General features: G+C 38.5%; 1 protein-coding gene across 1 annotated transcript in view; it reads left to right on the top strand.

Moving 5' to 3' along the window:
• Nucleotides 1–1,608, top strand: part of LOC136871982 (inositol monophosphatase 1) — an 84,663-nt gene extending 83,055 nt beyond the window's left edge. Inside the window, exons 5-6 of the mRNA XM_067145758.2 lie at nucleotides 830–981; nucleotides 1,351–1,608. Coding sequence (XP_067001859.2) covers nucleotides 830–981; nucleotides 1,351–1,457 — 259 coding nt within the window. The 3' untranslated portion in view covers nucleotides 1,458–1,608. The remainder of the gene's footprint in view (nucleotides 1–829; nucleotides 982–1,350) is intronic.
• The last annotated feature ends 14,031 nt before the right edge of the window (nucleotides 1,609–15,639 follow it).

The following is a 15,639-nucleotide window of genomic DNA, read 5'->3' as shown; positions in this document are numbered from 1 at the left end:
CAATAGAAAATGAAATGAACTACCAGTTGTTTTGATTGGCACTTACAAAGGTATCTTTTCTGGTGATGGTATTTTAAAACGTTGAAAATAACTTCTAAATTGACCATTTCCAGTCATAAAATGTAGTATAAAAGTGGGTTCAAAGAATTTTAATGTTAAATATACAAGACATCTAACTATAATACAACGTATGTATTTTATTTCATCGGTACACTAGAAATGTACAAAGGAATCCACTATGGCCCAGAACTCAAGAAACTCTGTTAATAATAAATAAATAGAAATTTAAAAAAACCCATGGCGCAACAGCCCCGAAGGGCCATGGCCTACCAAGTGACCGCTGCTTAGCCCGAAGGCCTGCAGATTACGAGCTGTCGTGGTCAGCACTACGAATCCTCTCGGCCGTTATTCTTGGCTTCCTTGACCGGGCTCTTAACAATAAACTCACGTTTAACTATGAGTAAGAATACAGGAACATGCAGCTGGCCTGACAGACTTCAGCAGTGTTTGAAACTCAACTTACGTGTCAGGAATGCATCAGGTGCAGCCTGCTCATATCTACCCTGTCTCATACGTCTAAACTGAAGGTAGATAAGCTACGAATCCAACACGGCCAATTGTCTATCAAACAGAATGAAAATTCCTGAGCGCTGGTCTCACAGACCACGTATATGTACAGCTGGTTTAAAACTGTATTTAGTACAAATTTGCTCTTCCTTTTCTTCTAATTTTTATTTATTACCTAGCATAATGTCTTAATTATTCTGACAGTAGTGTTGATTATTTTTTCAAGGGCAACTTATTTATTTTACATTATATATTTCAACAGCACTCGTTCCTCAGGGTCAGCTGCTTTAAACATGGCAATGGTTGCCATGGGTGCTGCTGATGCTTACTTTGAATATGGAATTCATGCTTGGGACATAGCAGCTGGCGACCTGATTGTACGCGAGGCTGGTGGAGTAGTTATGGATCCGGCAGGTAGGTGTGATTTTCTAGAACCAAGGATGGCCAAAATTACATGAAGAATTTTGCAGATATTCTGCTTGCTGAAAGTTTTTTCAAAATTTCATTTAAAATAGAAAATTTATATCTGTTAAGGAATTTTCATTATTTACAAGATTCCTATACTGAGTTGAATACCTTCCTATAACCAAATAATTAATATATCCAATTGTTTATTTAGTTGATATTGTCATGGGGTTTATTGAAAAGGAAAAACTGCATTATAAAATGGATTATTTTTATTGATGAGTGATAGGGACTCACTTAAGGCTTCTGTATTTCTAACCTGTACATGTTACATTTCTATATGGATGTAGAATACAACAGATTTTATATTCTTTGTAGGAGGGCCATTGGACTTGATGAGTCGACGTATGTTGTGCGCAGGAACAGACCAGTTGGCTGAGAAACTGACAGCAACTGTGAAACAGCTATACCTGGAGAGAGACTAGTGTAATACTTCTTAACATAATATACCATTCCAAAAATAGTACTTCTGTGCAATACATTCTGTGTACTTATGAACTGTATTTAAAGAAAAGCATTTTCTTGTGCAAAAGTTTGTGTATATATAAAGAGAGAAAATATATATAAAGATCTGTTGCAATATATAATATTCCATTTAGAGTCAATTTCCGACAGCTCAGATTGCTTTGCGAGTTAGATTTTATTTTATTTTTTCAAAATGTTGAAGTAATCTGTTTAGGTTTGTATGGTATATAATATACAGAGTATGGATTCGTCATCATCTTGAGCAACTGGAGCCAGTTTTGAGTTTTAAACTTTTTTAAATAATTGGTTTACAGTACTTCCAGAAATATGCTATATGTTTCTTTTTATTATCAGTCCTCTTAAATGAGAATGGAAACTACACTGAAGTGAAACAAGATTAATAATACAGTAAAACTGCATTTCTGCAAGGGACAAGAAAAATGAATGTGTTAAGAAAGAAAACGTTCTATTGAAATGAATAAAAAGTATCCAGCAGGAATATAGAAACACTTTATATATGATTTTCCCCAACATGGGTACATTTTACATCATGTATGAGCAGTTAAGTTTCAAAATATGAAAGTATTGAAAGGTGTGAAAATCATGAGAACAAGTATGAAATCTTTTCTGCTGCAGCTTATAAAATAACAATAGTGTATTAAAAGGTCTGATAAATACCAGACAAATTGAATGAAAACATTTCCAGAATATAAATATCACTGTATTATTGCAGATTGCACCCTTACTATAACAAATGTTAGTTGAAGCCTTATATTTTGGACCAGTGGTTTATTAAATGTTGTTTTCTGGTCACATTCTTTGACCATGAATTATTTTGAGTTTACACCCGGCCATGTGCGAGATAATGACTTTGGCCGCCATTTTGAATGCAGCAAAACTCTGACTTGAGTCAAAAGTCAAAGGTACAAGTTTCAATATTTGTGCTACCTCTATGCGCTTAAAGATGCAGATGCCAGTCTACTTACTGAAAGATTTTAATTTTGTCTTAATTAGTAAGCAATTTCCTCACTTTTTCTGTATCCATAATTAGGCTATCACCAGGCAAATATTATCTACCCTTCGGTGTACCACTCGACACAAATTTCTAATTTCTGAATGGAATGTGACAAACAAGCATAGACAGGGTCACTGGGTTAATCAGCAATCTGACTATAAACCAGCTAGCAAAATTAAACATTCCTCATGTTGACATGCTCCCGAAGGTGCAACTCAACAATTCAAGATGTTTTCCTGTTCATCACGCAATTTTACCAGACCTGCCTCCTGTGTTGGTAATTAGGTTCCTTTCAGAAGGGATGAGAATATTTTCAGGGCTAGAAAGAATGTGATCATACTGAATGGTTATTGCAAAAATTTGTGAGGCGAGGTGTGAGGTATTTTTATATAGACTTAATACGTTAGGAATCAGGACTTCGAAATTTTGATACCTTAAGCGAGAAAACTTGTTAATGAGGAATGCAATAACAAGATTTCTCTGTATGCTGTTTTGGAAATACACAGTGGAGCAAAAAAAGTCATACACTGGAAATTGTTTATTAAATATGTAATTTGTGGCTCAGAAGTACCTCGTTTAGTGTTTATACAGGACCTACAGTAAATGAGCGAAGCAATTTTAGTTTATATTTATGTGAGTAGCAGTCCATATTGAACATATCTATGTGCAAATATGAATCTCTGAACTAAAAGATAATTTGGGCATAAATGGGTTAATCGAGTCGAGGGGGAGGGTTTCCTTCTTAACAAACAAAAAAAAAAAAAAAAATCCGGAAAGAAATGTTCATCATGTTCCTTCCATGTGGTATTACTGTATTTACAACATTCATATTCTATGTTACCAGGGTCATGAAATGGATATAGAGAAAAGAAGGGAAAAAGGTAGAAAAGCAACTTCAAGAATAATAGTATATATGTATGAAAACCAGATGTACATTGGCTTACCAAGTAAGCACACATGGATGGAAAACACCTAGAGACCTATGTTTTTCTTTTATGCCTACTACTACAAAGGCTTGGATATCAGGCCAATCCAAATGATTGAACTTATGCGGAGAAAAGTGATCATATCTCTGCTACTATTAGTCTTAAAAATATGCAAACCGGGCGAGTTGGCCGTGCGCGTAGAGGCGCGCGGCTGTGAGCTTGCATCCGGGAGATAGTAGGTTCGAATCCCACTATCGGCAGCCCTGAAGATGGTTTTCCGTGGTTTCCCATTTTCACACCAGGCAAATGCTGGGGCTGTACCTTAATGAAGGCCACGGCCGCTTCCTTCCAACTCCTAGGCCTTTCCTATCCCATCGTCGCCATAAGACCTATCTGTGTCGGTGCGACGTAAAGCCCCTAGCAAAAAAAAAAAAAAAATAAATATGCAAAGCATAATAAATTCAGTACATAATAGAGCAGAGATCAGTCACAATCAAAAATGAAAATTCAGCGCAGGCAATAGAAATGACCTATGTCTTTCCTTTATGATGCTTATGTGGTAAGTCACTGCTCTCTATCTGTTTCCTATGCATACTGTATTTATTATTACAAGATGACCTCTGGAAATTAAAAAACAATTTTTTAAAACTAACGTATTAATGAAGCATACAAAGCATAAGGAATACATTTTCTGCCATTTAATTTTTTGGTCAGTCGTCGCCATCAGATGATTCAGATTTGCCACATTTTTTTGTAATTGTCTTCATGCAGGGCATTGTCTTCTGTGCCGTCAAGCACATTCGAGATTGAACACTTCTTAAACTCGTAGACATAGGTCATTTCTCTTTAGATACTCTTCCATGCAGCGATAAATTCACGTGCAGACTTGTGATTGACTAGCCCGCTTCATAAGTCTTATAAGCGTCAGTGTTACATTCTCCCGGGTGAGCCAGTCTGCGTACATTTCTGTCAGCTTGTCCTTGAACGGCTTGTTGATGCATACGTTAAGGAATCGAAGAATTTAAGTCGTACTGCCTGGAATGATAGCCAAATCTGCTTTATTCTCCTTTAATTGTCTCTTTATTGCCTTTGTTGTATGGTCTGCTTAAGAATCCAAGACAAGGAGACTTAGGAATCACTTTACAAATAATAAAAAAGTATTTTTTTATTTGTAAAGTGATAACCATCAATACGTAATGAGATATAACATTCAATGAGACTTAGGAATACCGAACAAAACACCAGAGCCCACCAATTGCAACAATTCTATTGGTGCACACAATGACGCTTTTCAGAAATGCTTCTGACTTTGGCAATGCCTTGCATTTTACCAAGCAATTTGGCTGTGCATTTAGGGATGCGCAGCTGTGGGCTTGCATTCGGGAGCTGCTGGGTTTAAACCTCACTGTTGGTAGCCCTGGAGATGGTTTTCTGTGGTTTCCTATTTTCACACCAGTCGAATGCTGGGGCTGTACCTAAATTAAGGTCACAGCTGCTTTCGTCCCACTCCTAGCCAATTCGTTTCCCATTGTCACCATAAGACCTATCAAGGTCAGTGCAACGCAAAGCCAGTTGTAATTGTGTTGCGTTTTAACACAATGAAAGTGGTAGTTTATGTCCATTGGCAGGCAATACATGTAAGCATAACTGGCACGCATTGCTTTTCACTCCCTGTTGACTAGATTTTCACTTCCTTCTTCCCTTTGATTATCAAATAAATTGCAAGCATATTAAAAACACACAAGTTTGGTTAACACTTCCTGTCTAACTAAGAAGATAGTCATTTTCAGTGCGCCGTGTTATTATGAAACACTGAAATTCTATCAATGTCTCTTCATAATTTTCTGGCAACTTATGTGCAATGGACATGCACCTATAAAGTGAAAATCCCCAGTGCTTCATTGTTATGGAAAATGTAATGCGCGCGCGTGCGCGCACACACACTCTCTCTCTCAACTGTGTGTGTTTTTCATGTTATATTGATAATATCGTCGTTGCACCTGCAAAAACCACTATCTGAAATATTTTAGCTTAGAACTTTGGTCGGTAAGTTTCGACATCTAAGATTCAATACTGTGCGAATATCTTCAAGGACATAATATGTTTGCTCAGGGTCAGTATTTCTCCAAAAATATTATCACATAGCAGTTTTCGCAGGTGCAATGACAATATTTTTCCTTGTGTTAACCACGTACCCATTTTTGGACTTGAATGAATTATTATTCAGGTATCTCTTAAGGTAGAACACACTGTTTTCCATGGGAATAACTCAGACTACTGTTATTGTGAAATACAATCTACATTCTGAGGATGTTTTCATGAAGCTCAGAGCATTCAAGGTCAAGGGCATCCCTTATTCGTAGATTCTATAAAATTTCAAAATCATCCTCCTAATTGAAAAGCTGTCTGATTCATGAGAAGTTGATCATCATACTGAAGAGCTTACATAATAAAACTTTTCCAAAAATTAGGAGTGGTTAATTTAATAGTTGCTCAAGAATGAGGTGTTTTAAATCCCAGCGCTGTAGGATAGCATTTAAGGATGCCTGTATGCAAAAGACCCATGTTGTAAGATCAGCAGTTACGTATTAGGAACAACTTTCAGACCAAAATTCCTGTACTCTAGTAACACCATTAGTAGTTGAGACCTTATATATTATTAATGTTATTCTCCCAGGTTTGACTTATTATCCAGGTACTTCCTTCAAACAAGTTTCTCCCATTTGGGGATGTAATTAATGGGGGGGGGGGGGGGAGGGAGAGAGCAATTGAATGAGTAGAAAAATGAGGCCATCAACATCTCAAAGCCAAACTCTTTTACTACTGCTACACATCAAAGGTTACAAATACTACTGCTATACATCAAAGATTACAAAATGTACAGGAATTTAGGAGCTACTTCATTAACAGATAGTCGGAGCTCCTTCTCAAGAGTTCATGTGTGCACTCATCAGCAACCTAAAGCCATAAAAGTATGACATTTTCAACCAGTAACCTGACTTCGTAGCTCCAAATGAAATAATATACACTATGAAGGGACTAGGGAGCCAAGCTGTGTAGTTTAGTCTGTTGTATACTAATATATACTGCAACATGTACCTACCAACCAATATCAATCACCACTGACCCGCATTTAGGGCTGTCGCCCAGGTGGCAGATTTCCTATCAGTCTGTTCTTAAATTATTTCAAAGAATTTGGAAATTTATCAAACATTCCCTTGATAAATTATTCCAATTCCTAATTTTCCTTCCTATGAATTAATAATTGCCCCAATTAGTCCCCTTGAGTTCTTTTTTTTTTAAATCTGCTTTACGTCGCACTGATACAGATAGGTCTGATGGTGACAGTGGGATAGGAAAGGGGGGCAGGAGTGGGAAGAAAGTGACCGTGGCTTTAATTAAGTTCAGCCCCAGCATTTGCTGGTGTGAAAAAGAGAAACCACGGAAAACCATCTTCAGAGCTGTTGACAGCGGGGTTTGAATCCATTATCTCCTGAATGTAAGCTCATAGCCGCGCGACCAGTTTCTTAAAATTTTTCATTATTTTATGCAAACCAGGCTTGACCTACATTATGAATAATCAACTTTTGGTTAGTTAGAACTACAAACCACTTTTCAGTCTCTTGCTTCATTAGTTTTCATTTAACACAAATCTCCGATGCTTTTTACAAACCGTTATGCAAGAAATGAAGTTAAAAGTAAACAATCAAATGAATGATTAACTGGATTATTGGGCTTTGAGATACGAGTCAGTAAGTTTTGTTCTACTAAATTTGGTGCAATTAACTCAACAGTCACAAAGTCTGCTGCGACAACAAACTTATTTTAAAATGAATTTCTTATAATGTGTTCTTAACAAACTCAATGTTGGTGTTAGAGTCTCCATGATTGGCATTCCTGACCATGTTTCTCTATCTGGCACAGTGTAAGTCTGTCAGTGTGTGCTCAGTTCTCTGTGAAGTTGGTGTGTTTTGATAATGAAGTCAAAATGTCAAATATTATTTTCTGTATTTCTGAAGAAACAACATGTTGCAGATAATTCATGCAACAAAATGGTAACACGATAGAGTGAAAGTGAAGCAAGTTCTTCAGTTGATCTTGCACATTGTTGCTAAAGTGTACAAAAACAAAGCAGTAGTGAACATAAATTCAAATATCATAAAAAATGTGTGTGAAAGTATGAATGGGCATATTTTGATAGGAATCAGGGTTGTGCACATTGCAAATTTTATGAGACTATTTTAAAAACTGATCTTAAAGAAAAACAAGAAAAAAAAAGAGAGCAGTGGTTTATTCATAAGTGACTTTATTAACACTATGAGCCCGGACGTTTCAAGAAGGCGTCCCTACCCGGTGCCGGCGTAATTTAGACTCTCAGAAAAAAAAATCACAGTTCTGTCAGTTTTTGCATTATAAATAAACAAATTTATATACATATTGTACAAAGTTTGGGCTATCCCACGAAATCAAATAAAAAATGCTTACCTTCAGCATTGGAAAGAAACTTAGGCTACAATATTGGTCCATTCTGATATCCTTGTTCACGCACTTGAATTTCTAATTCACTAGAAAAGTTCGATAGTTTTTAGTCACTGAATAACAGAATTACACATTGTTATTCCCAGTACTTAGCTTTGGTATGGAAACACTCAAAACATTCTCCTATGCAAAGACCTATGTCATATTTACGACAATATATGGTTGTCATTTTCTTCACAGCACGACCAGTGTTGTGTTTGGACTTGTAGCAAATCTTGCACTACGCTGCGCGTGTCCTTCCTTCTTTGCGCCTACTGCAGGTATTCTGCTTGCTTCTTTAGACGTATTTGCTGTAGGGCATATCTGTTACTTTCCACTCGGATAACATTCAGTATATTACTTGTCAAAAATTAAACTAAAGAAATCTAGAGGTGAAGATTCTGCAGAAATACCAAGGTTATTAGCATTCAGTCCTGGTGCGCCAGAAAAAATGGGCCTGTTCACAGGAGTAATATCTTGTTTCCATTGTGTTCCGGTGTTTCTCACCTCCCTTCGTCTTTTTGCGACTGGTTCTTCTGGTGATGAATCTGATGATTCAGTACCCTGAGGGACTTGTATATTTTCATTTTCTTCTTCACGATCACTTTCATACAGATCAGAATCTGAATCGTTCACAAGTTCCGTAATCATCTGTTCACTTATCCGTGGGCTGTATGCATGTGTAGGATTTCCTTTTCCTTGTACAAGGTCCGGGATCCATATCTCTTTTGCATTGTTCGTGCCGGTCAGTGTATTTTTACTCGGAGTTTACCTTTAAATAGATCCACAGTGCGTTCACAACACGATTTCCATCACCTTGAGAGATGATTGAAGACTATTTCCTCACTACACTTTCATTATAAATCTGTGAAGTCATATAATCTATCATTAGAACACACGCACATAAATTTGAGCTTATCTAACAGGAGCGCGCGAGGAGTGCGTATGTCAGCAATTACGTAAGATCTAACTGAGTGCACGTGGCTACGAAACATTGTCCCTAAGTTGTACCACCAATCACTATCGATCGACAACACCACCTAACGATAGTAAAGGAAATCGGCAACACGTCAAAGCAAAAACTAATTCGATAACATGAATAGCTTTCGAGTGGCTGAATTTCAAAATCGTGGTAGTAGTATTACTAACAGCGGCACTCAGGCGCACGCCGCGTGGTAGTAATATTACTACCGGCGGGCGCATAGTGTTAAGTTTCGAGAAGTTACAGGAAGTAGAGAGAAATTAGAGAAGCGTGCGATAGCTGTGGCTCTTGAAACCTTTAGATAACAGGGATCGAATAACTCCATTCATAGTTAATTAAACAAGGTGACGAAGATAAAGCTTTGAATCGTTAAACTCTCTGAACTAAAACCAAAAGTGTGTACTTCCTTCGCAGAGAAGAGATCACATGTACAACAAAGTACGGTATGAACCGCTAATGAATAGAATACAATGAAACCTCGGAATGCAAGTAACTTGGTCTGTGAGTGTTTTGCAAGACAAGCAAACATTTTAAATAAATTGTAACTTGATAAGTGAGTGAGGTTCCGCAATACGAGTGTCACGTGTGCCTACGTTTTCCCCTCCCCTGTTCGTTTGTTGAGTGGATGAACGAGATCTTTGGTCCTGTAGTGAAAAAATACCTTTCAGAAAATAATCTGCCGCTCAAAGTCTTGCTGGTTATGGACAGTGTTCCTGCTCATCCTCTAGACCTTGAGGACGGCTTACTGGAGGAATTCAAGTTCGTTATGGTTAAGCTCCTTCCTCCCAACACTACTCCAGCCTATGGATCAGCAAGTAATTTCGAAATTCAAGAAGCTATACAACAAAGCACTATTTCAGCGATACTTCGAAGTCATCGAAAGAACAAACCTTATCCTCCGAGAGTTTGGGAGAAATGGTTTCCCCATCGTGAACTGCCTGAAGATCATCGATAAAGCTTGGGATGGAGTCACCAAGAGAACTGTTACTTCCACTTGGGGAAAGCTGTGGCCCGACTCTGTTCTTGGACGTGACTTTGAGGGGATTGTTGGTGACAATGAGCCGCCGATTGTCGATGAAATTGTGCCCTTAGGGAAGACTATGGGGCTGGAGGTGAATGACATGGATATTCAAGAGCTGGTGGAAGAACACAGCCAGGAACTGACCACCAACGAACTGATGGACCTGCATCGCAAACAGGAGGAGGAGGAGGAGGCTATGGAGATCTTGTCCGGGGAAGAGGAGGAAAAGTCAATGGAATCTCTCATTTCAACTGAGATTCGGGAGAAGTGCAAAATGTGGGAATCGGTGCAAAACTTTGTAGAAAAACACCACTCGAATAAGGCTGTAGCAGTGCGAGTGATTCTCAAAAAGAGGCAAAAGCAACAGTCATTGGACAGGTTCCTCGTTAAAGTTGCACGAAAAGAAAACAATTCCAGTGAACCAACAGATAGCAGTGATTCTGTTACAGAAATTTGTGCTATACAGTAACCCTTCTCATGTTTTCTCTCGTCTCCCTCACACAAACAATGATTCTATTGTAAGAAAAAGTGCACTTTAATTTGTTTTACATTATATTTTGTTTTAGAAATGGTATGTGAATAAATATTTTTGTGTTGTGGACGAATCATCCGTATTTCAATTGTTTCTTATGGGAAAACTTACTTTGATATACGAGTGCTTTGGATTACAAGCATGTTGCCGAAACGAATTATGCTCGCAATCCAAGGTTCCACTGTAGTTCTAAAAAATTAATGACGACCGAGCTTGATAGCTGCAATTGTTTAAATACAGCCAGTATCCAGTAATCGGGAGATAGTGGGTTGGAACCTTGCTGTCGGCAGCCCTGAAGATGGTTTTCCATTTTCACACCAGGCAAATGCTGGGACTGTACCTTACTTAAGACCACGGATGCTGCTTTCCCACTCCTAGCCTTTCCTGTCCCATTGTCGCCATAAGACCTATCTGTCGGTGCAACGTAAAACAACTTGTAAAAAAATTAAAATAACGAACCTTGAAAATTGGGTTCAGTCTCATAATGCACCATCTACATACTGTAATGGTTATAGCGCCTAACATGCCAACTTGCTATTGGCTGGTGACGTCATGGTATCGGCCCACCTGCTTACTCTTCGACTGCGCCGATCACGAAGAAGGCTTTAGTGCTAGACCGGCCCCCCTCTCGCTTTGCCCATGGTGGCGTGGCATAGGACCATGGAAATTACGAGACGATTAACCTGGAGTCTTCCATCTCGCGCGGTTCCTGGATACATCCAGTATCCGGACTGTTCTGGAATGACTGGCGCAGATATATAAGACAGTGGTGACTTGCCTGAGTTGGAGTTGTGTAGTTCAGTCGTGAGCTCAGTCAGTGAGTGCCAGTGCTGTGAAGTGCGTGAACTGCCGGGACTGTTGGACTAGCGTGCTACAGTGTGGACTGACGGCAAAAGAGGGACTATGAAGCTGTGTGATGGACCTTGTGTTTGAGTATTAGACTGTGTAGAAGCGCGCACGAACTGTGTAGAGTGCGGCTGCTTTTGAAACACAGTGTGCACTGCCCTAGGGTGCAAGTGCATGTGACCTTGTGACATAACTGTTTAGCTTGTAAGAATAATCTGTAGTGTTAGAACAAGCGAGGAGCTAAGAGAGGGAGAGAAAAAAGCGTGAACTGTGTAAGTGTGTGTAATGAGCGGAAGTTCTTTGTAGTCCTGTGTACTTTTAGTGTTTAGTTAATAAATCTTAGTGTAGAAGCTACCAGTCTAGTGTTAAATATTTTACTACCCCACCAACTCGTCACAATATATTAGCAAAAACAGAACTTCAGAACTACGAGGGTAATCCCAAAAATAAGGTCTCTATTTTTTTTATAAATACAGAACTTTGTTCGTGTGGCTGTTGGTCACAATATTGTGAAGAGTGTTTCCCACGCTCGCATATAAACATGCACATGCTGCACTGAGGCACTCGGTCTTGGTTTGGCAGCCGTTGAGAATGGAGCTCCCGTTGGATGTTACCGCCAAGTGCGAAGTGTACGCAGTTATTCGGTTTTTGAACGCAAAAGGTACTGAACCGATTGAAATCCATCGCCAATTGACGGAAATGTATGGTGAGTCATGCATGGATGTCAAAAATGTTTGTAAGTGGTGTAGAGAGTTTGCAGCTGGTCGGACTGAAATTCACGACGAACAAACAAAGGAGTGGCAGACCGTCAGTTTCCATCGAGACAGTCGTGAATGTTGAGCAAATCATGCGTGAAGATCGGCGGATCACCCTGGATGATCTCGGCTCTTTGGTTCCCGAGGTTTCCCGATGCACCACTCGCAACTTCCTGAACAGCATGGCGGCGAGCTGGTATGACATGAGCATACAAAAACTGTCACAGCATCTACAAAAATGCATCAACTGGAATGATTATGTAGAAAAATAGCTAAATGTTCAAGCTGTAAATTGATGTAAACCATTGTAGAAATAAACAGGTCTATGTATTCATAAAAAAATAGGAGACCTTATTTTTGGGATTACCGTCGTAGTAAATTGTACTGGTGATGTTTTAGATGCTCAAGATGAAATTATTCTTCATGATACTTTTCTGTATTGGCAGATGAAGTGACTAATGTAAGTAAGTAGTAAACTGTCTTTGTTGGTTCAGTATACTGAAAAATCCCCTGTTGAAATTAAGAAAAGGTTTATGTGCATGATAGAATTGAAGAGTACCCATGATGAATCTATATTTATAGGTATTGATAGTGAGTGAAAAGAAATGAAGTCTCTCTTATCATAAATTAGTATTGTCTGTCTGATGGAGCTGTGTATGTTGGGTATTCAGCCCGAAGGCTGGTTTGATCCTATGCAGCTCCGCCAACAGCTGTCATAAATAGCCTAGCCATCACTGAAAAGGTGTACTAGGGAAATGAGGAGTGAGGTAGTTTCCCGTTGTTTTCCTCATTGAGTCAGCCATTGCTATTACATATCAGTCTGCCAAGCCCACTTAAATGCATGCACCAACCGACCCTATGAGCGATATTTTCACACCATTCATAACAGAGACTGGCTGCATAAGGAATGGTATTACTAGCATCACTCATACCTGAGTCACTTTCATAATGTCAAAGCCAAGGATGAGACTGAGACAGGTCAATGAAAGTAACAAATTTGATATAGCCCATACCAGAAGACATAGTGCACTGTAAACACTACATCTCGCCAGTAAAGGCATGATGGAGCTGTAATGAAATGAAATATAAGGATCCACCTATTCAATCTTGTCTCTTATTAGTTACCAGCGTAATGTTTAGTCTAAAATCACCAAATCTACTAATAAATTGTAATTCACCATATCTAATAGAATTCTCTATATTGAATATGTGAATCCTTATATTTAATTTCATTACTTTGTGAATCTCGATTCAATACGGACCATATAATGAAATTCTTGACGTTGAATGATGAAACTGCCAAATTCATTGGTTGTGACTATGGCGTTCGCGCTTGACTTCCGAAGGAAAAGGTATATGAGTTGCCATATATTCATTGCAGGGCACGTTTTGGTCGACTGCTGCCCCCAATTTAGAAATAAACATCCCATGATGAGATATATATTGCATGTTATTTATTATTATTATTTTTTTACTATTTGCTTTACGTCGCACAGACACAGATAGGTCTTACTGTGACGATGGGACAGGAAAGGGCTAGGAGTAGGAAGGAAGTGGCCGTGGCCTTAATTAAGGTACAGCCCCAGCATTTGCCTGGTGTGAAAATGGGAAATCACGGAAAACCATCTTCAGGGCGACCGACAGTGAGGCTCGAACCCACTATCTCCCGAATACTGGCCGCACATAAGCGACTGCAGCTATTGAGCTCGGTGTTGCATGTTATTAAGGATGTGTACAAACTTTTCCATACTTCTCCTAAACGAGAAAGAATACTGCATGAAGTTCATTCTGTTCTAGAGAAACCAGTTTTAAAAATCCCAGAAGCTATTGACATCCTATTACACAGTTCATAGTGTGTTCCTGTGCTACTAATCCATTAGACTATGATTGTATGTGAACATACAAGGATGGAGCTGATTTGTCAAGTTTGGCGGAGAGAATTCTATTAGAAATGGTGAATTACAATTTATTAGTAGATTTGGTGATTTTAGACTAAACATTACTCTGGTAACTAATAAGAGACAAGATAGTAAGATCCAAGCAGTCAATAAGAGATAGAATTCAAAAATATTAAAATCAGAGAAGAGCTAAATATAGAACCGTTAGTACAGAACATACAGAAAGCAAGACTGAGATGGTTCGGACATGTAAAAAGAATGGGAAAGAAACGGGTAGCAAGAAGGGAATTGGAAAGGGAAGTTACGGGAAAGAGACCAGTTAGAAGACAGAGAAGAAGGTGGATAGATCAGATCTGGAACGACATTAGAGAAGCTGGATTGGATGTGGCGGAAGTAATGGAGCAGGAAAAGTGGAAGGACAGAAAGCAGTGGAGGAGACTTGTTAAACACACTCGGGCAACTGGAGTGGGACATTGATGATGATGATGATGATGATAACATGCTGTCTCCATAAGCAAGATCATGCTAAACCAATAACTTTCAGTTACACAACTTCCTGTTTTAATGTCCAGAACTTCGAATCACTTAAGCATACATAATTACTGTAAGGAACATGGTGAAAATGAATTAATACATAATACTGTATCTGGAGATCGCTGCAGCAGAACTGAAAAGTGTGTTTTTAAATGAAGAGAAAAACCAAACAGTGAAAAATGCAAAGAAATTTGTACAGTACAACATTCTCAGTGAAATGGAGCAAAGGTTTAATAACTAGGCTGTGAAGTTAATGTAATTAATTTCATATTTTGAGATTTTTAAAACTTTTCAAGTTCACTTTAGTATTTGATAGACTTTGTCAATTACAGCTGTAACTTTTTTGCAAAATCCAAAGAAATTTGTATCAACAAGGAGCAAAGGTTTAATGACTAGGCCATGAAGTTAATCCAATTAATTTCATAATTTGAGAATTTAAAACTTAACGACTTACAGAAGATGACTGTTAAGAACTGTACTTAGTAATGGGGCTCAAAAATGTTGATGCTGTTATAGCAGACTTCCAGTCTTATAAGTCTGTGACTGACAATAAATCAGAATCTGAGACCGATGTTACTTCCTTTATCTTAAGTGCCAATTCGGTACAAAGCTCTAAAGGCACTTGCTGAATGTGTGCTTGCATTCCTATTTCCACTGCCTATGTAGAAAGGTCATTCAGCAATATGAATAGGGTTGTGATGAAATAAACAGAATGAGCCAGGATATACTACAAGCTTGTGTAAAAGTGTCAATCAACGGTGATGAGAAACTGATAATGTTTCATTGATACTAGTCTACAGATATGCAGTAAAGAAACCTTGGTAAATTTGTCTCCTGTGAAACATGCAAGTTACTGCATGTATTTAAAACTAAATTATGGGCCTCCTTAACAATATTTAGCTATAAAGGTTGCAAATGTGTATAATTCTATTTAAAAATGTTATATTAATATAATGGTTCATGGTGTGGGTTACTGTGGTCACGTCCTAATTCGTGAACCATGGGCAACGGCTGAGTGGCCTAGTATGTGGTCCTGAAAGTAGGGATACCAGTTGATATGGAATGGGAGTGGGCATCTTGGACATATTCTGAGTCATGGCCCTTCCTTGTGCTGG

The sequence above is a fragment of the Anabrus simplex genome, chromosome 4 (assembly GCF_040414725.1).
Source record: "Anabrus simplex isolate iqAnaSimp1 chromosome 4, ASM4041472v1, whole genome shotgun sequence".
Taxonomy (NCBI): domain Eukaryota; kingdom Metazoa; phylum Arthropoda; class Insecta; order Orthoptera; family Tettigoniidae; genus Anabrus; species Anabrus simplex.
Note: the sequence above shows the minus strand (reverse complement) of the source record. Positions and strands in the feature narration are given on the sequence as shown.